Source organism: Sapajus apella, unplaced genomic scaffold, assembly GCF_009761245.1.
Source record: "Sapajus apella isolate SASKATOON/1434 unplaced genomic scaffold, GSC_monkey_1.0 scaffold8, whole genome shotgun sequence".
Classification (NCBI taxonomy): domain Eukaryota; kingdom Metazoa; phylum Chordata; class Mammalia; order Primates; family Cebidae; genus Sapajus; species Sapajus apella.
Window position 1 is genome coordinate 13,234,034 of NW_022436948.1, and position 27,522 is coordinate 13,261,555.

Below are 27,522 nucleotides of genomic sequence, written 5' to 3' on the forward strand. Positions count from 1 at the left end.
GTGTAATTAGTGGACTCAATTATGTGGTTCTTCTTGCTGTTGCCTCTGTTAGCATAACTCATCCCTCTCTTTCAGACGTAGATGTCTTTTTTCTTTTTTCTTTTTTTTTTTGAGATGGAGTCTCGCTCTGTCCTCCAGGCTGGAGTGCAGTGGCACAATCTCGGCTCACTGCAACCTCCACCTCCCAGGTTCAAGCAATTCTCCTGCCTCAGCCTCCTGAGTAACTGGGATTACAGGCGCATGCCACCATGCCCTGCTAGTTTTGTATTTTTAGTAGAGACAAGGTTTCACCATGTTGGCCAGGCTGGTCTCGAACTCCTGACCTCAGGTAATCCACCCGCCTTGGCTTCCCAAAGTGCTGGGATTACAGGCATGAGCCACTGTGTCCGGCAGACATAGATGTCTTAATACAAAATTTATTTTGGCTGGGGGAGGGGTGGCAAGTCATGTTTGTAGTGCTATTAATAACAATATATTTTTCCTAAGGGTCGAGATATTTAGAAGATTTTTGTCAAATATAGACATGGATCCTTTGTGAGAGATGTGGGGCTCTGTTCATTTCTGGGGATCGTAGCAGAATGGGAATTTGGAGACGCTGGCACTTGGAACAGTCGTTAAACAGTAATGCACAAAATGATGCCAAGACCCGAGGCGCTGACCCAGTGGGGCAAATCTCCTCTCCTTCTCCCCCTGCAGATCGGTCTCCTCTCTCCTGACTTCACTTTCATCTTCCTCTCCCTTGAATTCCCCTCTTATTCCCCCCTCCTGCAGCCCTCCTCTCCCCCAAAATCTCTGAGCCACTGTCCTCTTGAAAGCCTCTCCCGTGGTGCTGTTGGGCTTTCAAGGTGGGCTACGACTCAACCTCTCTGTCTTGGGAAACATAAACTTTGAGCCCCACTGGCAGTGATGCCGCCAACTTCAAGGAGTGCCGTGTGTGAGGAAATGGAATCCCATCTACTTATCATCTTTTCCAGCCACCTGTGGTCAGGCCAGGGCCATCCAGCTCAAGCCTCTGAGGTGCGATGGTCATCCACAGCCCCCTCTCCTCCTCACCCAGTGGCGGTGTCATGGAGGGTCCAGGTCTCAGGGCAGGAACTGGCTCTGTTACCACAGAGTAACCAATTCCAGCAGTTAGTTCCACGAGTGACTTGAGCTGCAAGTGAAGGAAGTGGAATGGGGACGTCTCAGCTTCCAAGAAGGGAGTCGGGTGCCACAGCGGGTAACTAGGGACTCCTTACTGTACCTCTTCTTTCATATTTGGAGGATTCTAGGTGGACTGAATTAAATTACCTGTGATGCTTAGGACATGAGACATTCTCTTCATTGGTCAATACATAATCCTACTTTGTCTATTTAATGAATTACTTTTTAATGCTGTAATTAGCTGGGTGCAGTGGCTCATGCCTGTAATCCCAGCACTTCGGGAGGCCAAGGCAGGCCAATCATGAGGTCAGGAGCTCTAGACCAGCCTGGCCAACATGGTAAAACCCTGTCTCTACTAAAAATACAAAAATTAGCTGGGCTTGGTGGCAGGTGGCTGTAATCCCAGCTACTCAGGAGGCTAAGGAAGGAGAATTGCTTGAACCTGGGAGGCAGAGGTTGCAGTGAGCCCAGATTGCACCACTGCACTCCAACCTGGGTGACACAGAGTGAGACTTCATCTCAAAAAAAAAAAAAGTACTGTAATTAGCATCAGTGCTATGAATGAGCACCCATATAGGAGTGAGGCCTTGACCACACCTGTGTCTAACCTGCGCTTCCCCACCCCCTGGCCCCCATCAAGGTGACTACCACCTGAATTCCATGCTTCTTACTTCCCTGCTTCCTTTTTTATATAGTTTTTGTTTTCCATCTTCATGTGATCCTAAAATTTTATTTAAAGGGTATAATGTTATAGGTAGTGTTAGAGATTTGGTGTTCTTTTTTTTTTTTTAAACTCAATATCATATCACTGTATAATGTTCCATTATCTTGACTATAATGTAGTTTATTCACCCACTCTCCTGCTGATGGGCTGGGAACTGTCTCTTTACCCGCTCTCCCACTGTTGCCAGGCTTCTGCTTTTGTGGATGATCATGAGCATTCTTGTAAATGTCCCTGGTCAACACCTGCAAGCGTTTCTCTCGGGTACTACCCTAGGAGGTAATTGATGGGTTTAGGGCATGTGAGTTTCAATTTTCAGAACTACTGCCAACACAGTATTCAAAGTGGCTGCAATGTGTGAGAAATCGTCAGTCCTCATCTTCTCCAGCACTTGGCTCACACAGACTTTCACATGTTTTCCAATCACATGGGTATGGAATTGCACCACACGATGGTCTTGATTTGCGTTCCCCTGGTCTGTAGCCATCTTCACATGCTTGTGTATTTCCTCTTCTCCAAATGCTGGCTCATGACACGTACCCATTGTTTTTCTGAGTTGCCTGTGCTTTTCCTCTCACATATAAAGGATGTGCATATTTTCTTTTTTCTTTCTTTTTTTGAGACGAAGTTTTGCTCTGTCACCGAGGCTGGAGTGAAGTGGCACAATCTGGGTTCACTGCAACCTCTGCCCCCCACACCAGGTTCAAATGATTCTTCTGCCTCAGCCTCCCAAGTAGCTGGGATTACAGGCACCTGCCACCATACTTGGCTAATTTTTGTATTTTTACAAAAAGTAGAGATGTGGTTTGCCATGTTGGTCAGGCTGGTCTCAAATTCCTGACCTCAGGCAAGCCACCTGCCTCGGCTTCCCAAAGGGCTAGGATTATGGGCATGAGTCACCTCGCCTGGCCAAAGGATGTGTATATTTTCTATAGACTCCTGATGATAATCCTTTGACAGCAAATATACTATGAATATATATATACACACATACACTCCGTATCTATCTATCTATCTATCTATCTATCTATCTATCTATCTATTATCTACAGAGTCTCTGTTTGTCATCCAGGCTGGAGTACAGTGGCACAATCATAACCAGCCTTGAATTCCTGGGCTCAAACAATCCTCTTGCCTCAGCCTCTTGAGTAGCTGAGACTACAGGCCTGTAACACCATGCCCAGCTAAGTTTTTATTATATATATATATTATTATTTTTTTTATTTTGTACAGATGAGGTCTGACTTTGTGGCCCAGGCTGGTCTTAAACTTCTGGCTGAAAGTGATCCTCCTGCCTTGGCCTCCCCAAGTGTTGGGATTACAGGGGTGAGCCATCGAATCTGGTGTGAATATCTCCTGGTAACTGCTTTGTACTTTCACTTTCATTGAGCTGTCTTTGACCTTGTGAAATTAAACAGGGGTGAAACACTCTTCTACTGCATCTTCCCTGCAGGCACTTGGTCCCCATCCTCCTCTCTTGCCCCTCCTTTCTAGTGAGTGAGCAGATAGTAACTATTTCAGGTTTTCTGGCCATATGGTCTCTGTTTCAAATGTCACAACTCTGCTGTTGTGCAAAAGCAACCACAGCCCATACATAAACCATCTTCCCTGCCTGGCCCCCATAAGCTTTAAGAAACACAAGCTGGGTCACATCACTGCCTGACTTAAAACTTATAGATGGACTCTTCCCCCTCCTAAGCTATTAGGTTGGTACAAAAATAATTGTGGTTTCCACCATTAAAAGTAATGACAGAAATCGGCCGGGCACAGTGGCTCACACCTATAATTTCAGCACTTTGGGAGGCTGAGGTGGGTGGATCACTTGAGGTCAGGAGTTTGAGACCAGCCTGGCCAACACAGTGAAACCCCATCTCTACTAAAAATACAAAAATTAAAATTAGCTGGGTGTGGTGGCAGGCACCTGCAGTCCCAGCTACTTGGGAGGCTGAGGCAAGACAATCGCTTGAACCTGGTGGAGGCTGTGGTGAGCTGAGGCCGCACCGTCGCACTCCAGCCTGGACAACAAGAACAAAACTCTGTCTCAAAAAAAAAAAAAAAATTAGCTGGGCACGGTGGCGCATGCCTTTAGTCCCAGCTACTTGGGAGGCTGGGGCAGGAGAACGACTTGAATCTGGGAGGTGGAGGTTGCAGTAAGCCAAGATCACGCCACTGCACTCCAGCCTGGGTGACTGAGAGAGACTCTGTCTCCAAACAACAAAACAAAACAAAACAAAATCACAAAAGAAATGGCAGGAATAGCAATTACTTTTGCACCAACAAAAGTCAAGTCCTGACCACAGCCTAGGAAGCTGGCTATGACCCGGCCCTTGTCACCCTCCCCAAGTTCAACTCCCGAGACCTTCCCTTCCTCTCTGCTCCCCCACCCTGGCCTCCCATTCCTCACACCTGTCCCACCGGATGCCTGCGCACCCTGGTGTTTCTGCATGTGCTGTGCTATTAGCCTGGCAAGTTCCTTCCTCCCTCTTCATCCAGCACTACTAGATACTTCCCCCTGCCTTAGCCTAGCCAGGTCCCCTGTCATTTAGTCTCAGAATATCTTGAATGTCTTCTTCACAGCCCAGCTTACAATCGTTGCTCACTTGCTGAGTGGGCGCCATTCTTTCTCTCCACTTAGAATGCAAGCTCCCTGAGGGCAGGGGCTGGAACCATCTTGTTCTTTCCCAAATCGCTAGTGCCTAGTCCCATCTCCGGCACAGAGTGGGCCTTATGAAAATATTTGCTGAGTGCAAAAAAGGAGGGGATCATGGATTTAAGCACTAGGCTTGGCGCCGTGGGATGAGGCTCCATGAAACCAGTTCCCTTTTCTTCCTCTCCTCTTCTCCTGGGAGGTGGGCGTCTGGGTTCTCCTGCCAGGAGAGCTTCTCTCTCTTAAGACTCTAGGTGCCTCGTGGCCCAGGCATGCCTCCTGCTGAGTGAGCGCGCTTTAGGGCGCATCCGCATCAACTCTGCTGAGATCCAGCAACCAGAGATGGACATGGGCAGTGCTTGGCAAGCCCATGGAACAAGACTCCCTAGTCATCTGAATCAACTAGTTTGAAGTTACAAACTCACCATATGTTGGTCAGCTGGAACCTTAGTGATAAGCTTGTTCAACCAACCCCTCTTGTTGTACAGCCAAGTCACTTGTGCAAAGCCACCACTTGGCTGGGACCCCACAGGCTCTACACTAAGGCCATGCCGACTGTTCTCTAGAATCGCCTGGACTACTTTACGCTTCCGTGTCTCCTTTTCCTATTCTGTATTCTGGAAAAACAAAAACGTTCTCCTTGTGTTTGAACAGAATCTTCACACTGTTTTATTGCTGGTGTTGTTCTAAATCTAGCCTTGGTTCATCCCAGGCTGGAGTGAATGACTTTAATTTTAGCAGCTGCTGTATGCCCTTGGGAACCTCCAAAGGGGAGCCTATGGCCTCTAAGGCCCCTTTCCACCCTTAGATCCTGACTTGGGGCCAACACGTGCTCCAGCTCAAACTCGTTCATGTCCAGATAAGAGGCCACAGCAAGGGTTCCCCCTGCTGGGGCCCTGTTGCTGTTGAGAGGATCGAGGCAGCAGTCAGGGCCTGAGGCTTGTCCAGAAGAAATCACAAGGCATACCGAGTGCTGGTCTGACAGCACTTAGGGGTGTGACAGAAACCTTGTTCTGGAACCAGAGATTGGAGACCATGAGAGCACATCCGAATCCACATCTCCGTGACAAGGTGATGCTGATTTCTAATGGTCTTCCCAGGTGGGGGAATCACGAAGCTCTGACTCTGGAGTGTGTTGTTGTGCTTCAATATGAGCTTGTCTGACGCCCTAGAGTTCCTCCCTTATGGAGCCATGATGCCTCCCAACGCAGGACATCCCACCCTGCAAGCCTGTCCCTTCTGCCCGGCTTCCTTACCTCCGCACCCCAAAGTCCACAGCAGGGCCTGCCAGAGGCTGATGACACATCCCTCACTGTCCCAAGGGGGTAGGGACAGCAATAGAAATATTAGGCCACAAAAGGCATGCCTGCAGGCACATATGAGGTAAACATCCAAAGACAGATGTCAATGAAACAGTAATTAGGTGAAATGGGAGAGGTCATATTCTCATGCAAGACTGTCTAAATAAATAAGTCTCCTTGCATACAATCTGCCAGGGGACAATGGCTCACGCTGAGCCAGCTAGTAAACTGTTTTGTTAAGAACTGCCAACACACACAGACACACACACACACACACACATGCACACACACAAATGCACCGACCACACATGTGCACACACATATATACAGATACATACATATGCACACAGATACACATGTACACGCACACATGCACACACACATACAGATGCAGACATACGTGCACAGACACATGCACACACACAGATGCACACACACATGTGCATGCACACACATACAGGCATGCCACACATGCACACACACATAGGCACACATGCACCTGCACACATGCACACACATTCACACATGCACGCACATACACATGCATACACATGCACACACACATGCACACATTCACACATGCACGCACACATATGCACACACACATGCACACATGCACACGCACACCACTTCTCCTTTTCCATTTCTCTAATTTCCAGTTTTTTCCATGAGCTTCCTCAGACTCATGATCTTGATTCTAGAATGAATTCAGGGAGTAAGTTTTCGTTATTGGCACAACAGTGAATTCAAACAAGCCTAAGAAGCTTTTTCAATGTTGGGAAAACCATCTCACAGATCATTCAAATGGCTCCACAAGACACTGTTCACCAGGGACCCTTGGACATCCTCCTGTCCCTCCTGCCAACCTCTGTGCTTCAATATCAGGGGACAAGTGTCTTGATTTCTGTTTCTCTTGTTGTCCCCATGTACACTGGACTGCACTACTGTGTCAAAGCTACTTGCAGCCTGACCTGGGAGATGTGCTTTTGGAGTCACTCCATCTGCCACCTATTTGGATGGTTTGGGCTGGAAACTGCCCTGCTCACACTCTTGGCTCCCAGCTGCTCCTGCTTCGGGGCTGTCTAGAGACCCCAGCTCAGCCCGTGGGTCACATGTGCATGGTGGGGCCGGGGATGTGACTGAATGTTGTCTGGGTACCTCTCTCCAGCAGCAGCAAGGATGGAGCTCAGCAGTGTGTGACACTGGCAGGTTGCCACTGCCTGTTTAGGTCGAAATGGCCCAACCTGATGTCTACATGCATCTCTGTGGCACACTGGCCTGCACGGACCCCTGAGCATGTGATGTGTGCTACCCACATCCAGGGTGGCCGCCCAGACAGCAACACAGACATGCCAAGAAAACCCGCAGGCAAGTCCAGAGGCGCCATTCCATCTGGGACCTTGTAAGCCTCTGTGATCTGAGTCACGAGCTTCTTGTGGTGATTTCATTTAGCTAACATCCAACATAGTGCATTTGGAGACTCCTTCTCTTGGACATCATATGGCGGCGTGGTCATGGCTTGCTGAGATAAATATCCCAAAACACCCCTCAATAAAACCAAATAACAGTTCATAAAATCCTTACATTTAAAAAAATTTGACATCTTATAAATAACAAATGCTAGATGACAATAAGGCACAGGAAAAAGCTCATAAGCCCAGATCAGTAGTCATCATTCAATTGTTCCTTAACTACTGACCGTGCACCTGTTCTGTACTAGCACTGCATGCTAGATACAGGGACATGACACAAACTAAGATGACAAACACCTGCCTCTATGGAGCTGAGACTCTAGCAGGAGATACCGGCCCTAAACAATTAACTCTATCCTGTGGTTTCTGGAAATGACAATCACATAAAAGGATAGAAAGGGATGGAGGGAAGCTAATTTAGACAACTCAGGATCAGTGTGTGTGGGGGGGTGGTGGTGGTTTCAGCCCTCAAAATTCAGAGTAGCTGGAATTCAAGCCTTGTATTAACTGAGCCTGAATCCTGGTCCTGCCACTGTCCATGGTGTCCTCAGGTAAATGGCTCAACTCCTCTGGCCATCAGCTCCAAGTGCAGAACAGGGGACCAGAGTTCCCTCTCTCAGGGTTTTTGCTATGGACTGAATGGTGTTCCCCCCAATTCATTCATTAGGAGTTAAGGTTATAGAAGGTCCTAAGGGTAGAGTCCTAATCTGATAGGATTGGTGGTTTTATAAAAAGAAGAGATGTCTCTGTCTCTGTCTCTCTGTCTGTCCCTCTCTGCCTGTCCCTCTCTGCCATGTGAGGACAGAGCAAGAAGGCTGCTGTCTGCAAGCTAGGAAGAGAGCCCTCACCAGAAAGTGATGGGTGGATACTTTGATCATGGACTTCTGGCCTCCAGAACAGTGAGAAAATCAATGTCTGCTCTATAAGCCATCCAATCTCGGGTACTTTGTTATGGCAGCTGGGGTGGCTAAGGCGGTTGTTGAGGGGAACTGACAAGGCAGTTGGGGTAAAGCACACAGCATGGCCACAGCTCACTGAGTATAATGTCAGTCTCATTCCCCTTTGATCGCTATTTTCTGGAGGATTTTCATGATGGCTTTTCTCCAAGAAGCTCTCCAGGGACTTTGTAAATATGGGGCTATTTCTGACAATAAAAATTCTTACAGTTCTTAACATTGACCATGATCAGGAGAAGCAAGACATGGAAATGAGAAGGTGGTTAGAAAAGAGAGGACCCACAGAATAAACCAACAACCACACAACACACACACAGGAGGAATCCTGATGTGGGAGGACAATAGAACAGCAGGGGACCCCAAGGCTAAACTCTGCATCTCTTGTATTGAGATCCTTCCCTGATATGGTTTGTCTGTGTCCCCACCCAAATCTCACCTTGAATTGCAGCTTCCATAATCCTGTGGCATGGGAGGGACCTGGAAGGAGGTAACTCAATCATGGGGGCAGGTCTTTCCCATGCTGTTCTCGTGATAGTGAATAAGTCTCATGAGAGTTTCCCTGCACACGCTCTCTTGCCTGCCACCATGTAAGATGTGACTTTGTTTCTCATTCACCTTCCACCAAGATTGTGAGGACTCTCTAGCCGTGTGGAACTGTGAGTCCATTAAACCTCTTTCCTTTAGAAATTACCCAGCCTTGGGTATGTCTTTATTAGTAGTAGGAGAACAGACAAATACATTTCCTAAGCCTCTATTTTCCTCTGAGACAGGCTTACCCCAAATGAGAGTCCCATCTCTAGAAGGCCTTGAATAGTAATCTGTTATGTGTTATATTAATATGTATTTTACTGAAGGTCTCTGGTTTTTGTCTCTCTGAACATAGGCAGCCATTGCTGAAACTTGCAGATGACATTCCAAAATGCATTCTATCTTAAGCTAAGCAGAGAGGGTGGTGAGGAAAGATTGAACACACCTTCACCTCAATGAAGAGGGCCCCGCAGTGTGACTGGCTTTGGTATAAGCCTTTTGGCTCTGCTAATTCATGAGGGCTGAGTCTGATTGATCCTCATGGGCAAGATTAACAAGGGAATCCTTGGTAACCATCAGGAATAACACTCATGACTCAGAAAGTGGCTCTGTCTTCATGGGGTATGATCCGTCTTGTTTCCTAAGTGACCTTCTGGCTCATTTTTCTCCCAGCCAGGGTTGGAATTCAATAATCCTAGTTCCTTCCCAAATTTTAGACCGGGAAATGCATTCCTCAGGTTTCTACTTTTCAAAAGGGAAAAATGTCTGTCTACTAAACAGTGTGGCTTTGTCTGTGTGTGTGGTTCTCTTACTGGCCGCCTGGTTGTGACTGTGCCTAAACTCAGGCCCCTGTTTCTGAATCTTAGAAGGCGGTGGTTGGCATGTCAAACTTGAAGTCATCATTCTTTAGTTGTCTGAGTGTTATAAGTGAACAGCACATTTATTAACAAGACTTTAGTAAATCCATTAGCACTCTAAGAAGCTTCGATTCATTGACCTACCTCTAATGTAAGCAAAGGCTGCCAGAGAGTTGCTAACAAGAATTCCATCTTTCCTCAGAACCCTCGATCCGCTTGGGTCGAAGTTTATATCTGTTTCATGAAAAATGCAAGACCAATTAATCACGGTTTTTCATAGTTCGCCTATCCTAAGAGGCCCCTGCTGCTCCTACCCCAGGCACTGCTGGAATAATTAAAAGTCACAGAAATCAAACGAATGGGCCTCTGGCTAAATTATGGAAGATTAACCCAGAAGAGCACTTATTAAATAGTAAGCAGTCCCTGAAAATATTAAAGCACAAAAAAGATTAGAAATTTTTTTAAAGAATTGGTTCCAACTTTAGGTGCCCCTCTTCTGCTCCACTGCGAAAGGGAACAAATGGATTTTCCCATCCTAAAGGTAGGAACATTCATCATGCCCCTTGGAGGCTTAACAACATCTCACTTTATTATATTTTATTTATTTATTTATTTTTTGAGACGGAGTTTTCACTCTTGTTGCCCAGGCTGGAGTGCAATGGCAAAGCCTCGACTCACTGCAACCTCTACCTCCTGGGTTCAAGCGATTCTCCTGCCTCAGCCTCTGGAGTAGCTGGGATTACAGGCACGTGCCACCACACCCAGCAAATTTTTGTATCTTTAGTAAAGATACTAAAGATACAAAACAGGGTTTCACCATGTTGGCCAGGCTGGTCTCGAATTCCTGAACTCAGGTGGTCCGCTTGCCTTGGCCTCCCAAAGTGCTGGGATTACAGGTGTAAGCCTCTGTGCTCGGCCAATAATATCTCACTTTAAGCATAAAGCCGCTGTCCATTGTGTGACTAGAGATAAGCCTCCATTAGGGAGGGAGGTTGTACTGGGCTACTTTTTTTGGGAAACGACGCCAAAATGTGGGGCAGATCTGCTTTAGATCCTGGTTACACTGCTGGATGGAGCTAAGCAAGCCTGGGTTGGGACATCCTGGGGACCTGGGGGATGCCTAGCGATGTCAGACAGGACACATGGCACAGCGCTAGCCCTCAGGCCCTCACTGCAGGGGGACCAGGTTTTTCACGGATCAGGTGGGAACCCTGTTAGACAAATAAGTGGAGAAAGGGTACGGTGGCTCATGCCTGTAATCCCAGCACCTTGGGAGGATGAGGTGGGCAGCTTGGGCCCAGGAGTTTGAGACCAGCCAGGGCAACATGGCAAAGCCTTGTCTTTATTTATAATAATAATAATAGAAATAAATTTATTAGTTAATTAAAAAAAAAAAAGAAAGAAAGAGAAGTAGAACTAAGGAACACAGCCTGCCAGAAAGCCCAGGTGACCAGCTAGAAGGACACAGAGGAACATTACCAATAGTTCTCTCTGAGCTTTTGGACTAGGGGTGCTTTCATGTGTTTTTCATATCAAGCATACTTTTATACTTAGTGGGGAAAGACCTAATACATATGATAAAAGTAACACAAGAAAAGACTCTCACCAAAGCCTAACATCTTAGATGCTCTGCTGCGTCTCTGCAAATTCTATATCAGGGACCCCATGGGTTTGAATTCCATTCTAGATTTGATAAGAAAATCCAAATGTCCAACCCCCTCAAAGCCCCACCCTTCCAACCCCATTTACAAAAGCCAAATGAAAACTAGGGAGGGCTGGGTGCGGTGGCTCAGACCTGTAATTCTAGCACTCTGGGAGGCTGAGGCAGGTGGATCACCTGAGGTTGGGAGTTCGAGGCCAGCCTGATTAATGTGGTGAAACCCCGTCCCTACTAAAAACACAAAAATTAGCCGGTGTGGTGGTGGGCTCCTGTAATCCCAGCTACTTGGGAGGCTGAGGGAGGAGAATTGCTTGAACCCGGGAGGTGGAGGTTGCAGTGAGCCGAGATTGTGCCACTGCACTCCAGCCTGGACGACAAGAGCAAAACTCCATTTCAAAAAAAGAAAGGAAGAAAAAAAACTAAGGAGGAAGGTGGCGTGTACAGAGGTACAGAGGCCTTCAGGTCCTAGCTGGCCCTGGTGCCCATGCAGGTTCCAATGACCTCAACTTTGCACAAAGCTCATTGTGTAATCCAGGAAGCCCAAATTTATTTCTGAGTGGATGTCTTTTCAAAGTGATTTTCCTTTTAGGAAGTGAGAGGAGAACGAAAGGAGGTGTACCCTACTTCTGATTAAAAAAAAAAAATCAAAACAAAATAAGTGGTGTTCACCATTTGCAACGGTTGGTCAAAGTACTGTCATCACCAGGACCGGTACCTCAAACACACCTCCTGACGGCCCCTTCCATGCTAACAAGGTGTGCCCAACCGTGGTCACCCAGGGGCTGTCTACCTTTACGTTACGAGAAATGCTGGTAGTAAGCCATAAAAATTACCATATTCACCATCTTTCTGCTTCAAAGAAGGTTTTAAATTAGCAATGGCTGGATCGATCGCTGTGAGTATGTTCTTGGGAACTAAAAGCCAAAAAGAAACATTTTACATACTTGGCATATTTTAAAAATGTGTACTCTTAATATATTTTTAAACGCAATGTAGATAAGATTTTAAAATCACTTTCCAAATCAGTGCAATAATCATTCACTCTTCCTGTTAAATACACATACATACACACAACCCAATGGTATCCACGTGATCATCAAATGCCCCAGAGAGATGGTTTTAGGCCCATTTTGCAATATTAAAAAAATAACAAGGCCAGGGCAGTGGCACATGCCTGTAATTCCAGCACTTTTGGAGGCCGAGGCAGGCGGATCACAAGGTCAAGAAATTGAGATCATCCTGGCCAAGATGGTGAAACCCCATCACTACTAAAAATACAAAAATTAGCTGGACGTGGTGGTGCGCACCTTGTAATCCCAGCTACTCAGGAGGCTGAGGCAGAAGAATTGCTTGAACCCAGGAGGCAGAGGTTGCAGTGAGCCAAGATCACGCCACTGCACTCCAGCTTGGTGACAGAGCAAGAATCCATCTCAAAAAGAAAAAAAAAAAGGAGAATAAAAACAAGATACGATATATCCATCCAGTGAATATACTTCAGTAATAAAAAGGAATGAAGGTCCAGCATGGTGGCTCACACCTGTAATCCCAGCACTTTGGGAGGCCAAGGTGAACAGATTACTTGAGTTCAGGAGTTCAAGACCAGTCTAGCCAACATGGTGAAACCCCTTCCATACTAAAAATACAAAATTAGCTGGGTGTGGTGGCTCACGCCTGTAATCCCAGCTAGATAGGAGGTTGAGGCAGGGAGAATCGCTTGAACCTGGAGGCAGCGGTTGCAGTGAACAGAGATTGTGCCATTGCACTCCAGCCTGGGCGACAGAGTGAGACTCCATCTCCAAAAAAAAAAGAAAAGGAGTGAAGTACTGATATGATACATGCTACAACATGGATGACCCTCTGAAATATCACATTTAGTTAAAGAAGCCAGCCACACACACATACAAGCATCTATTACATAATTCCATTTGTTGAAATATTCAGAAAAGACAAATCTAGAGACAAAAAGTAGATGAGGAGCAGGGGATGGGAATAGGGGAGTGATAGCAAATGGGCACAAGGGAGCTTTGGGGGATTGTGAAAATGTTGTGTTTTTTTTTTCTAATTTAAACTGGAGAGTAGTGACGATTGTTGCACAACTCAGAATTTACTAAAAATCATTGAATTGTATTCACTTGTAGTAGAAATTTTAAGGTAAATAAACAACACCTCAATGGAGTGGTTAACTCTGGGCTGGGTGTGGTGGCTCATGCCTATAATCTCAGCACTTTGGGAGGCTGAGGCAGGTGGATCACTTGAGGTCAGGAGTTCGAGACCAGCCTGGCCAACGTGGTGAAACCCCATCTCTACTAAAAATACAAAACTTAGCTGGACGTGCTCACTTGAACCCAAGAGGCAGAAGTTGCCGTGAGCTGAGATTGTGCCTTTGCACTCCAACCTGAGTGACAGAGCAAGACTCTGTGTAAAAAAAAAAGAAAAGAAAAGAAAAAAAATAGGTTGGTTAGCTTTGAAGATGAGCTTTCCCGGACTTAGTAAAGCTAAATGACTGTGACCAGGTCAAAATCCACCACCAAATTCTCCCAGCTCCTACTCTTCTGCTTTCTGCCCCAAGTTCTTCACCTCTGTTACCATCATAGATTTGAAGAGAATTTGAAGACTGTGCTAGAGTGATTTGCTGAATATTGTCAGAAAGAACTACAGAAAAATGCAGATGCGGATGGCTGCCTGACCAATTCCTTTGAAGGTGGTTTTTGACTCTGCTGAACTGACCCTAAGAAGAAGCCCTGGGAGGTCAGAATCCGCAGCCAAGGCAGCCGGCAGATGACAGGAACAGAGGGCAGAGCAGGAATTCTGCAGGCCGAGCACACCGCGGCAGGCTGGGGGAAGGGCGAGGAAACCAAATATTCTTGCTGCAGAAAATGGCTTATTTTTGTTTGTTCTTCAGCCCAGCCGAGATCTCAGAAAAGCAGCAGCAGGAAGTGGAAAGAAAGCCAAAACAAACTGCAAATTCAACTACACTGCTTTTTTAAAAAGAACGGCGGTGGAGGGGACATCTTCAATAGCAAGAAAACCTTGTTTCCTTTCTCGGAGGGCTTCACTAAATTCATCTGGGGATGTCCCAGGTTCAACAACCACAGGACATTCCTAGATGGGGGTCTTCCACGTACAGGAGGCCCTGGCGCCTTCGAGCCCATCAGCAGCAAGGGAGACTTTCCAGGGAGGCCCACGGAGTTGCTGGAGGTGGCTGATGATTTCCAGGATCTTCGAGGAATGTCCCTGGGCTGTCCACAGGGACACTGATCCTGGGACCATGGCATGTCACTGATCCTGGGACCATGGCAGCGCCCAAGAGCTGAGCTGAGCTGCTGCAAACTGCTTTCTGCTTTAATTACCTGTCCTTTTCTGGGCCCTGAGAAGGATGCCCTGATTTCCTGGCAGCAGTGCACTTCTTCCTCATGTCTGTCTCTTGGCATGTTCTCAAACTACAAGAACAAGGCTACAGGAGGGCCTTGGCTCTTGACAAATGCCAGAGCCTTTACAGTTTGAGAAAGAATCAGAATTTTGTAGAGGAGCTCGGAAAGGAAGGGCATTCTAGGATGCACTTTGCAGAATAACCAGGAAGTCAAAAGATGAAATTGCCCGTGTCTGCCAGAGGCCCCTGCAGGGAATGCGCGCATCTGCTATGTGAAAATGGCTCTGAGATCCACAGAATCTTTTAGGACCTTTAAAATCACAGGTGTCTACACGCTTGTCAGATTTTTGCATCTCTTTGTTTTAGACTGGTTCAGAACGAGGTCGGGGACTGGGGAGTGATAGGTCACTGTCCTTCTCCACTTCAGATACGTTAGTGAAAACACTAGGAACCACTCTTCATGGAGCTCTACTGTGTGCAGGACCCTGATCAGCGCCTCTCCTGTCCCACTCAGCACCTCAGTGTCTCGGCTGCCACCTGCCCATCCCCAAGCGTGCTGCTACTGTGCATACCCTAGTGTTCACCCTAAGGGAGGGCTCTCTTTGGAAGACTTAAACCACCCCCCCAAGCTAAATTAGGCCCCCTCCACTGTTACAGTCTTCTGCCCTTTCCTAAAATAGCATTTGTCACAATAGGTCATAATGATGTGTCTGGCTATTTGTTTAATGCCTGCCTTTCTCTCTCAGCTGTTCACCCCATGAAAACAGGACTGTGCCTCTCTCTTTTTTTAAAAAATTGAGATAGAGTTTCACTGCTGCCAACCAGACTGGAGCGCAGTGGCTCACTGCAATCTTCCCCTCCTGTGTTCAGTGATTCTCCTGCTGCAGCCTCCCAGGTAGCTGGGATTGCAGGCATGCGCCACCACACCTGGCTAATGTTTGTATTTTAGTAGAGACAGGGTTTTGCCGTGTTAGCCAGGATGGTCTAGATCTCCTGACCTCACAGATAATTTTGTATTTTTAGTAGAGATGGGGTTTCACCGTGTTTGCCAGGCTGCTCTTGAAATCCGACCTCAGATGATGCACCCACCTCGGCTTCCCAAAGTGTTGGGATTACAGGCATGAGCCACTGCATCCTGTCTGTGTCTCTTTGTTTATTACAAAATCCCTGGCACCCAGCACAGCTCCTGACACAAAGAACAATGTGCTGAATGAATGATGGAAGGAAGAAAAGCTTGAAGTGGGACATGTGACCCCTAGGCCCCGAAAGCTCATCTTCATCTCAGCATTAGTGACATAGTTTGGCTCTGGGTCCCCACCCAAATCTCATAACTCCTATGTGTTGTGGGAGGGACCCGGTACGAGATGATTGAATCATGGGGGCAGGTCTTTCCTGTGCTGTTCTCTTGAGAGTGACTGGGTCTCACGAGATCTGACAGTTTTAAAAACTGGGAATTTCTTTGCACAAGCACTCTTTGCCTGCCGCCATCCACATAAGATGGGACTTGTTCCTCCTTGCCTTCCGCCATCATTGTGAGGCCTCCTAGCCATGTGGAACTGTAAGTCCAATTAAACCCCTGCTTTTTTGTGTGTGTAAATTGCCCAGTCTCAGTTATGTCTTACCAGCAGCATGACAACAGACTAATTTAATTAGCTAAGAAGAGCCTCAGCTATACTGTTCTTGCCTCATCCTTGAAAGCACACTAGAAACTGCACCTTTTACAAAAATGTTTTAGTAAATGTTATTGTACAGAACAAACAATACATAACGATTCTGTAATGATTTTTTCTCCCACAAGAGCAGAAGTGAAACCAGCAACTTACTTATAAAAATATTTCAATTAGACTCTAATAAGATAATTTGTACCTTCATACCTTGTCTTCTGAGTATGTTCATGGGGAGAGGTTCACCTGAAAAAGCTTTCCCCAGGAAACCCATGATTTCTTGGCTCAACTGACCCATTTTAAAAAGTCCACCTATATCAACTTTCTGCCTATCTGAAGATTTGTTTTCTTTGATCTCATGTCATGTGTTCACAAGCTTCTTAAATGTTTGCCAAAATTAAAGTCTGCAGGATGGGTTTTCCCTTAACCCATATTCTTCCATTCATTCCAAAAGTTATCTTCAGTGGATAGAGTTTTCCCACTTCCCGTATGATTTTACCACCTGGAGCTAACAGTGTTCTACTGAAGCCCAGACACTTTAAAAAGCAGACCATCCTGTCCAATGACATTCATCCCACTGGCTCGCCCACAGCTGTCAATACAGAGCATCTCTGGTTCCATGTCTTTATTAGCAACCACAAATTGGCTGTAGATGAGATCTCCGACCTGTACATTTGGTCTGTTTCTTTTAGTTGCACCTTCAAATGCCAAGTAAGACAAAGAAACTGGCTCGCTCCCTCCAACATCAACTTTGAATATATCTCCAGATTTAGCTGTCACTGTGCCCATCAACTGGTCTGCTTTCACTGGAACACACTCTGTTCCCAGGGCCACGGCGGCCCCAGCCCAGAGGTGTCTCAGATTTCCCGGTCCCCACCTGAAACTGCACCTTATTTGGAGGCTGAAGTCCTGCATCTTTTTTTTTTTTTTTTTTTGGACAGAGTTTTTTCCCTCTTGTTGCCCAGGCTGGAGTGCAATGGTGCAATCTCAGCTCGCTGCAACTTCCACCTCCTGGGTTCAAGTGATTCTCCTGCCTCAGCCTCCCGAGTAGCTGGGATTACAGGCATGCACCACCATGCCCAGCTAATTTTGTATTTTTAGTAGAGATGGGGTTTCTCAATGTTAGTAAGGTTGGTCTTGAACTCCCGACCTTAGGCGACCTTAGGTCCGCCTGCCTCAGCCTCCCAAAGTGCTGGGATTACAGACAGGCATGAGCCACTGCACCCGGCCAAGTCCTGATTCTTATTCAACACTCAGATGAAGAGGCTTGAAACTACTGGGACCTCAGAGTGGCCCATATCCAGTCTACCATCCTCTGCTCTGCCAGGTGAGCTATCCAACGTTGTCCTCAGAGTGACCTTTTTGGCCTCTGGGGGAACCTCAGCCAAAATATGCCTCATGCTACCTAGGACTGCTTAGACATGGCAGCAGGAATAAAGACAGAGCAGGTAAAGCCATTCTTCCTGTGATGTAAGAGTGGGTGCCATTATTTTGGTAATACATTTATGTAGTCACTTCATCATACCTGTGACAGCATTGCTATTGCAGAGAATAACATTTTTAGTTCAGGATATAAAAGCCTGAGGATGCAATGGAATAGTATTAGGCCACCAAAAAGAATAAAGTACTGAGACATGCTACGACATGCATGAACCCTGAAAACAGATGCTAAGTAAAGAAGCCAGGCACAGTGTACCACACATTGTAGATTCCATTTCTGGAAAATGTCTAGAAGAGGCAAATCCATAGAGACAGAAAGTAGATGGGAGGTTGCTTGGGGCTGGAGCAGCTGTAGTGGGCGGATTCGGGGTGGGGGGCGCTGACTGCTAAAGAATACAAGGTTTCTTTTTGGGGGGATGAGAATGTTCTTAATTGATTGTGATGATGGCTGGCAATTCTGTGCGTATACTAAAAACCATTGATTTGTATGTTTTAACAGGTGAATTGCACGGTCTGTGGATTGTATCTCAAAAAAGCTGTTACAGAAATAAAATGGCTAGGAATGTTTGGCAGGGCAAAAAGAGATTTCCAAGAGAATAGGTATCAGGTTCTTCAATTATAATGTTCTTTGCTTTCCATTTGCTTTTATGCTCATTTCAAAGAAAGAAAGGAAGAAAGAAAAAACCAGTCAACATATTAGTATTACAAACTGGAAATCCATAGTACCCTCAGAAAATAATAAACTGCTGATTTGCTTTATGAAATTAGAATCTAAACAAAGAAGGCATTTCATTTTATCATTTAAAGACAGCAGGAAAACAAAGTTATGCTGTCCTGTAACATTTTTATTGTTTTAGGGTAAGCATTTGATCTGTTGATTCAACACCGTGGGTCTGTAGATAAAATAGCTGTTGGCAGTCCAGTGAGTTAGTCATTTAGGGGCTAAAAGCGGTCCTGGAAGGATACGCAGGAGACACACACCGCCGCCGTGAACTCGCATGACATCTCAATACATTTTAGAGCCTCCTAAGAACCCAGATGAAAATCCCTGCCCTCAGCGACATCAGTTTACCCCATTGGGTTGTTCTTTCTCCACCCTCCCAACTGGCTGCCAATCTGATTGCTAAAGGCGCTTTTACACAAATTTTGACCAAAGAAAATTCTATTGCTTATCTGACATGACTACGATAAACAAGAATAAGAAAGAAAAAGGGGCTCTCAGGTACCTGGGATGACCAAACAGCTTCAGGAGAAGCAGTGTTTGGCTTGTTCTGGGCAAACTCCTGCCATTCACGTGATCACCACCCTCCCCAAAAAGAGACAGCGTGTCTGGGCAGCTGGTGGGGTGGGGGTGTGTTCTTACCACATGCGTAGGTCACAGTGAGGTATTTTTTCACGCCTGGCAAACAGGGGCTTCCAAAATGGTGATTGTTGATGACGATTTTGCATCTCTGCTTCCCATAGCACCTTCGGGATAGGACTTGCAAAGCTGAGTAAGACAAGCAATCTGAAAGGCAGGAAACGCCCAGAAGAATTTCATGTTGCATCCCACACAGGGCTACCACATAGCCTATGGCATTCTTGGTAAATAAATATGCTCAGCTGGAGTCAAGTCAAATGAACAGTTTCTCTGCTTATTTTCTGTCTCATTAAAGCACCCCAGATGGGCAGAGCCAGCATCATGGTCCTGTCCGATAAGTCCTGGAGCTGGGTTTAGTGCTGTGCTGGCACCATCTTGAAATTTTTTATTTTTTATATTTTGAGACTGATGCTAGTTCTGTCGCCCGGCTGGAGGGCAGTGGCGCGATCTCGGTCACTACAACCTCCACCTCCTGGGTTCAAGCGATTCTCCTGCCTCAGCCTCCTGAGTAGGTGGGACTACAGACACGCCACCACGCCCAGCTAATTTTTGTATTTTTAGTAGAGACGGGCGGATCACCTGAGTTCAGGAGTTGGAGACCGAGCCTGGCCAAGTCTGTAATCCCAGCACTTTGGTAGGCGGAGGCGGGCAGATCACCTGAGGTCAGGAGTTCGAGACCAGCCTGGCCAACATGGCAAAACCCTGTTCTCAGCACTTGTTTGCTGAGAGGCCATTTTTGTTTTGTTCATCATCTAATTCCCACACTTGGCCCAATAATAAAAAGTATTAGGCTACTACAGTGGGCCAGGTGTGGGAACTACCCTATGAGATAGGCTATTTGTAATACATACACACTTGTGCACACACACACACACACACACGTCAATTTTGTGGCTGAGAAAGTGGACACAGGGAGGGTCAGTAACCTCACACAGCTAGAGAAGAATGGGGCCTACAGGTTGGTCTCTGAGCTCCACGATCCCGGTCTCCATGAAAGGGTGGGTGAGGGACCCATCAGGGATGGTTACAGACCTTAAGCTGCAGGGCTGCGGAAACAGTGGTCTATTAAGAGGTGGAGGGGAAGTTGTTAGAAGCAGGCAGTTTGAAGGACGAGATCATACATTCATTAAAAAAGAAATTGTCCTGCATGTGAGGTGGGTCAAGGTTTTGAAGAAAAGGCTCAGATCTGGAGATGCGCGTGAGGGGTTCATGCCCAGAGCGTCCAAGTGCTGGTGCTGTAAAAACGGGCAGCTCAGGGAGAGTATGAAGGCACAGTGGCAGGGACCCCAGCCACACGAAGTCCTGTGCATGTGTGCACAGGACTAACAGTTCTAACAGAACTAACAGTTCCCAGGACGTCTCTCCAGTCTTATGCTTTTCCTTCACAGCCAGGCTTCTAGAAAGGGTCTCTGGCCAGGCATGGTGGCTCACTCCTGTAATCCCAGCACTTTGGGAGGCCGAGGCAGTGCATCACTTGAAGTCAGGAGTTTGAGACCAGCCTGGCCAACATGGCGAAACCCCATCTCTACTAAAAATACGAAAATTAGCCAGGCATGGTGCATGTGCCTGTAATCCCAGCTACTCAGGAGGCTGAGGCAGGAGATTCACTTGAACCTGGGAGGTGGAGGTTGCAGTGAGCCAAGACTGCACCACTGCACTCCAGCCTGGGTGACAGAGGAGCTCAGGGTCTCTATGCCTACACTGCATCTCCGCCCCCATCCTGTCCTCTCCCTTCCTTAATGTACCCATGTCCCACACACACCCTAAAACTGATCCCTTTGAGATCACAGGGACCTATCACTATCCTGGCCAAGAGATGAGGGCTGGTCCTAATTGTTCCCTATCTCTGGAACTTCCAGTGCCTAGATGCCCATGTTGAGGGATTTCTCACTGACCTCAGCTCCCTCGTGCCCATCTCCTTGGTGGTCTCTGATTATTCTATCCCAGTGCCCTCTGCAGGCCTGCCTACCAAGAGTAAGCTCATTCCTGTCCCTGGCCCAAATTCTGATATATTTTTGGACAAGGGGCTTTGTGTTTTCATTTTGCACTGAGCCCCTCAAAAGGCACTGGGTCTGGGCTCTCTTCTCCTTCCTACACACTCCATCTGGCCCCGAGGCCATCCCTGTCACTACCAACCACTGAGAGCCGAGGCCCAGATCGCTGCCTTCAGCACTGGCCATTCTGGGCACTCTGCTGTGTGCACTGATCGCCTTTGCTCTTTGCCACCTCCTCTGGCTCCTCACCTCCTATGTGTTCCCATCGTCTCCTCCTCCTCTCCCGCCACAGCCTCAGCTCCAGCCCTGCCAGTGTTGCAGCAAGTCTCCTCACTGGACTCCCTTCCTCCATTTTCTTCTCTTCAAATGGTTCTCCCTTTGCTCTCCACTGTGCTTTCTTTTCTTTTCTTTTCTTTTGAGATGGAGTCTTGTTCTGTCGCCCAGTCTGCAGTGCAGTGGTGCAATCTCAGCTCACTGCAACCTCCACCTCCCAAGTTCAAGCAATTCTCCTGCCCCAGCCTACCAAGTAGCTTACAGGTGCCTGCCACCGTGCCCAGCTAATTTTTGCATTTTTAGTAGAGACGGGGTTTCACCGTGTTGGCCAGGCTGGTCTTGAACTCCTAATCCCCAGTGATCTGCCTGCCTTGGCCTCCCAAAGTGCTGGGATTATAGGAGTGAGCCACTGAGCCCAGCCCACTGTGCTCTTTATAATCGCATCACTCCCTACCTGCTTAAGATCCCCACCACCCATCTGACCAAGTCCAACTCCTCAGAACTGTGCACAAGACCCCACGTGACTTGCCTTTTCTACCTTCCTAGCCTCTCCACAGCTGCTATTCTCCCAGCCCAGCCTATGTCACAGCCCCCAGGTCTCACTGCAGCCCCAGAAAGCTAGGCTGCGATTCTTGTCATCCCTTTATCTTTGCACATGCTCCTCTCCTGCTAGGAAATACTTCCTTCTCCCTGTCTTCTCAGTTGTACCGTCTCCTGGGTGGCGGTCAGCGGTTTCCTTCTCTCGGCTTCTACTGTTCTGTGCACTGCTCTGACTGTGTGGCTCTACTTATTTGCTCATTCCTCTGTCACCAGACTAGAGAGGGAGCTCCTGCTCCCAGTACCTTACACTGGTCCTGATGCTCAGAAAATGCTCAAAAAATTACAGGACGAATAAACAAAGGCATTGTTATAACCTCCATCCCTTCGGAAGCTCCTCCTTGGCTCTTGGGGCCTACTCCTGGTGCCTTCACCAGCAGGCATTGGAGCTAGCTGCTCAGGGGAAGGAAGTCTTGAAGTGGATGATCCAGGAGGAAAGGAGGAGGATGCGTTAGCAGTGGGATACACGAGTGCATGAGAACCCATGGCTGTGGGATACAAGAAAGAGACTAAAATGGACGCAGAAGCAAGAGGAGAAAACACATGACTTCATGTCCATGTTCATAGCGGCATATTCACAACAGCCAAGAGGTGGAAGCAACTCAAGTCCTTGGATGGATGGATGGATAAATAAAATATGGTATATACATAGGACGGAATATCATTCAGCCTTAAAAAGGACTCACTGGACTCCTTCTTTCCATTTTCTCCCCTTCAGATGGTTCTCCCTTTTGCTCTCCACTGTGGTCTTCCTTTCTTTTATTTTATTTTATTATTATTTTTTTGAGATGGGGTCTCACTCTGTCGCCCAGGCTGGAGTACAGTGGCACAGTCTTGGCTCACTGCAACCTCCACCTCCTGGGTTCAAGTGATTCTCCTGTCTCACCCTCCCCAGTAGCTGGGATTACAGTGCCTGCCACCATGCCCAGCTAATTTTTGAATTTTTAGTACAGATGGGGTTTCACCATGTTGGCCAGGCTAGTCTCAAACTCCTGACCTCGTGATCCACCCTCCTCAGCCTCTCAGTGCTGGGATTACAGGTGTGAGCGACTGCGCCTAGCCCCACTGTGCTCTTTCTAATCTCGTCACTCCCTGCCTGCTTAAGATCCTCCACTGCCCCTCTGACCAAGTCCAGCTCCTCAGAACTGACACATGCTACAGCGTGGATGAACCTTGAAGACTTATGCTAAAGAGAAGTAAGCCAGTCACACAAAGACAAATACTGTGTGATTCTACTTATGTGAGGGACCTGGCATAGTCAAACCCGTAGAGACAGAAAGTGGAATGGTGGGCGCCACGAGCTTAAGGGACAGAGCAACGGGGAGTTGTTTAATGGGTTTTGAGTTGTGGTTTTCAAGACAATATGAAAATCCTTCACATGACAAAACTATACACAGAAATGGTTAAGATGGTAGGCTGGGTGTGGTGGCTCATGCCTGTAATTCCAGCACTTTGGGAGGCCAAGGTGGGTGGATCACCTGAGGTCAGGAGTTCAAGACCAGCCTGGTCAATGTATTGAAACCCTGTCTCTACTAAAAAAATACAAAAGTTAGCTGGCTGCGGTGGCACATGCCTATAATCCCAGCTACTTGGGAGGCTGAGGCAGGAGAATCACTTGAACTCAGGAGGCGGAGGTTGCAGTGAGCAGAGATGGAGGCACTGCACTCCAGCCTGGGTGACAAGAGTGAAACTCCGTCTCAAAAAAGAAATGGTTAAGATGGCAAATGTTATGTGTTTTTCCCACAATTTGTAAAATGCTATGGCTTAATTGTAGAGATAAAATTAATCAATTTTTTTTCTCAACAAATTAGGTATAAAGGAATGTACCTCACATAATAAAGGCCATATATGACATCACCCAGCTAATATCATACTCAACAGTGAAAAGCTGAAAGCTTTTTCTCTAAGATCAAGGATGCCCATTCTCACCACTTCTCTTCAACACAGTATTGGAAGTCCTAGCCAGAGAGACCATTTAGGCAAGAAAAAGAAATAAAAGGCATCCAAATCAGAAAGAATAAAGTTAAATTGTCACTGTTTATAGATAACATGCTTTTATATATAGAAAATATTAAAGACTCCACCAAAAACTATTAGAACTAACATACAAGTTCAGCAAAGTTGCGGAATACAAAATCAACATACAAAAATCAGTAGTGTTCCTATATACTAACAACAAACTACTTGAAAAAGAAAGCAAGAAAACAATCCCATTTACAATAGCATAAAAAATTACTTAGGAACAAATTTAACCAAAGAGGTGAAAGATCTGTACACAGAAATCTATACACACATTGACAAAAGAAATTGAGCAAGACACAAATAAACGAGAAGGTATCCCATGCTCAGGGACTGGAAGAATTTATATTGTTATAGTGTTCATATTGCCCAAAGCGATCTATAGGCTTAATGCGATCCCTATAAAATTCCAATGACATTTTCCACAGAAACAGAAAAAGCAATCCTGAAATTCATATGGAACTGCAAAAGGCCCTGACTAGCCAAAGCAATGAGCAAAAACAACAAAGCTGGAGGCATCACACTACTTAATCACAAAATCTACTACAAAGCTATAGTAATCAAAACAGTATGATACTGTCATAGAAACAGACACATAGACTGATGGAACAGAATAGGAAGCCTAGAAACAAACCAAAGGATATACCATCAACTAACTTTTCAACAAGGGGGCCAAGAAGATACTAAAGGGAAAGGATAATCTTTTCAATAAACGGCGTTGAGGTATTGGATAGATGTAATATCCACATGCAAAAGAATGAAATTGAGCCCTATCTTCCACCATACACAAAAATCAACAGATTAAAGACCAAATGTAAGAGCTGAAACCACAAAACTCCTAGAAGAAACCCCGAGGGGAAACCTCCTTGACCTTGGTCTTGGCAGTGATTTATTAGCTAGGACACCAAAAGCAAACATAAACACATGGAAGCCATCAAGCTAAAAAGCTTCTGCACAATAAAGGAAACAATCAACACAATGAAAAGGCAGCCTACAGATTGGGAGAAAACATTCTCAAACCATATATCTGATAAGAGGTTAATATCCAAATATGTAAGGAGCTTACATAACTCAACTGCGAAAAGCAAATAACTCAGTTAAAAAGTGGGCAAAGGACCTGAATAGACATTTCTCCAAGAAAGACATAAAAATAGCCAACAGGCCGGGCATGGTGGCTCAGCACTTTGGGAGGCCGAGGTGGATAGATCACCTGAGGTCAGGAGTTCGAGACCAGCCTGGCCAACATGGTGAAACCCTGTCTCTACTAAAAACACAAAAATTATCCAGGTACAGTGGCGTGCACCTGTAATCCCAGCTACTAGGGAGGCTGAGGCAGGAGAATTGCTTGAACTGGGGAGGCAGAGGTTGCAGTGAACTGAGATTGTGTGCCACTGCACTCCAGCCTGGGTGACAGAGCGAGACTCCATCTCAAGAAAAAAAACAAAAAGGCCAACAGGTATATGGAAAGGTGCCCAACATCACTAATTGTCAGGGAAATACAAATTAAAACCACAAGCAGATATTATCTCACACCTGTTAGGGTGGCTTCTAATAAAAGACAAGAAGTAACAAGAGTTTGGAGAAGTTGTAGAGAAAAGGAAACCCACCTACACTGCTGGTGGGAATGTGGTTTGGTGCAGGCATTATGGAAAAGAGTATGGGGTTTCCTAAAGAAATTAAAAATAGAACTATCATGCGGCCCAGCAATCCCTCTTCTGGGTGTAGACCTGAAAGAAATAATTCTCCGGTTCCTGAAAATACCAACTGTGTGTCCTACAATTTATCTAAATTCTGACACTAAGTGCCCCCAGTGAGTACGGCTCCCACAGGCTGAGGGCCCAGTCCCACAAGACTACTTCCCCCCCTCATCATCAGATGCCAACTGCAAGCCTGGGCCTCTGACTGACCAGTTATAAATTGGGGGTTTCTGCGATGTTCTTCTTGGGTTCTAGAATTTGCAAGACTGGCTCACAGAACTCAGGAAAACAGTTTACTTACAAGATTTTTGGTTATTATAACAGGATACAACTCAAGAAGAGCCGAATGTTAGAGATGCACAGGGCAAGGTCTGGGGATGGAGCACTGAGCTCCCGTGCCCTTGCTGGGGGTTCCACCCTCTTTTTTCTTTTAGATGGGGTCTTACTCTTTCCCCCAGGCTGGAGTGCAATGGCACAATCTTGACTCACTGCAACTTCTGCCTCCTGGGTTCGAGCGATTCTCCTGTCTTAGTCTCCTCAGTAGCAAGGGTTACAGGCGCCTGCCATTGTACCCAGCTAATTTTTTCGTATTTTTAGTAGAGATGGGGGTTTCACCTTGTTGGCCAGGCTGGTCTCGAACTCCTGACTTCCCACCTCGGCATCCCAGAGTGCTGGGATTACAGACGTGAGTCACTGCACCCAGCCTAGAGGCTCTACCCACTGAGCACCTCCATGGAGTCCTTGAGCTGAAAGGTCTCTGAGCCCCATTGTTGGAGGGCTTTTATGGAGGTCTCATGATACAGGCATGATTGATTAAGTCACTGGCCATTGGTGATGGACCCAACAATCTCCAGCCTCTCTCTCCTGCCTGGGGAGAGGGTGCTCAGGAGGCTTAAGTTCCAGCCGTGTAATCACGTGATCCATTCCCTTGACAACCAGCCCCCCATCATTAGGGGCTTTCCAAAAGTCACTCATCAACATAAACTCAGGTGTGGTCAAAAGGAGCTAATTTTGACCAGGCATGGTGGCTCATGCCTGTAATCCCAGCACTTTGGGAGGCCGAGGTGGATGGATCACAAGGTCAGAAGTTCAAGACCAGCCTGTCCAATATGGTGAAACCCTATCTCTACTAAAAAATACAAAAATTAGCCAGGTGTGGTGGTGGATGCCTGTAGTCCCAGCTACTTGGGAGGCCGAGGCAGGAGAATCACTTGAACCCGGGAGGTGGAGGTTGCAGTGAACCAAGATGGCACCACTACACTCCAGCCTGGGTGACAGGGTAAGACTCCCTCTTAAAAAATAAAAAAAAAAGGAGCTGATTTTAATGATTAACAAAAGATGTTCCTTTCATCTTCTTCATTCTGGGGCTATTTCAGGAGCCCAGGACGAAATATAAATATGACAACAAAAGATGTTCTGATTGCGCTTATAACTTAGGAAATCACAAAGGTTTTAGGATCCCTGGCCAGGAGCTGAGTGAAGACCAAAATATATATTTCTTCCTATATTACAATACCTCAACACCATTTTTATTAGCCAAAAAAAAAAAATACTAAATAATACTAAACAGCTATTTAAAAGGATATATGTAACATATTTGTATTTATTTATTTATTGTTTATTATTATTCTTTTTTTTCTTTTTTTAATTGCATTTTAGGTTTTGGGGTACATGTGAAGAACAAGATTGTTGCATAGGTACACACGTGTTAGTGTGATTTGCTGCCTTCCCCCCTCACCTATATTATTATTTTTTGAGATGGAGTCTTGCTCTTGTCATCGAGGCTGGAGTGCAGTGGCACGATCTCAGCTCACTGCAGCCTC

At 46.4% G+C, this 27,522-nt stretch overlaps 1 protein-coding gene and 1 pseudogene across 15 annotated transcripts in view; both read right to left on the reverse strand.

Moving 5' to 3' along the window:
• The window catches only part of EVA1C (eva-1 homolog C), a 107,845-nt gene that overhangs the window by 2,870 nt on the left and 77,453 nt on the right, over nt 1-27,522 (reverse strand). For 8 of the 15 annotated variants that reach the window (XM_032277026.1, XM_032277036.1, XM_032277027.1 and 5 more), the window contains 3 exons: nt 19,123-19,266; nt 12,119-12,199; nt 9,770-9,859 (listed from right to left, as the gene is read on the reverse strand). The exons of 1 other annotated variant lie outside the window; for it this stretch is intronic. In XM_032277026.1, coding sequence (XP_032132917.1) covers nt 9,770-9,859; nt 12,119-12,199; nt 19,123-19,266 — 315 coding nt within the window. The remainder of the gene's footprint in view (nt 1-9,769; nt 9,860-12,118; nt 12,200-19,122; nt 19,267-27,522) is intronic. 6 more of the 15 variants (XM_032277028.1, XM_032277024.1, XM_032277031.1 and 3 more) reach the window with 4 other exon arrangements.
• On the reverse strand, nt 16,247-17,307 carry LOC116550882 (annotated as a pseudogene).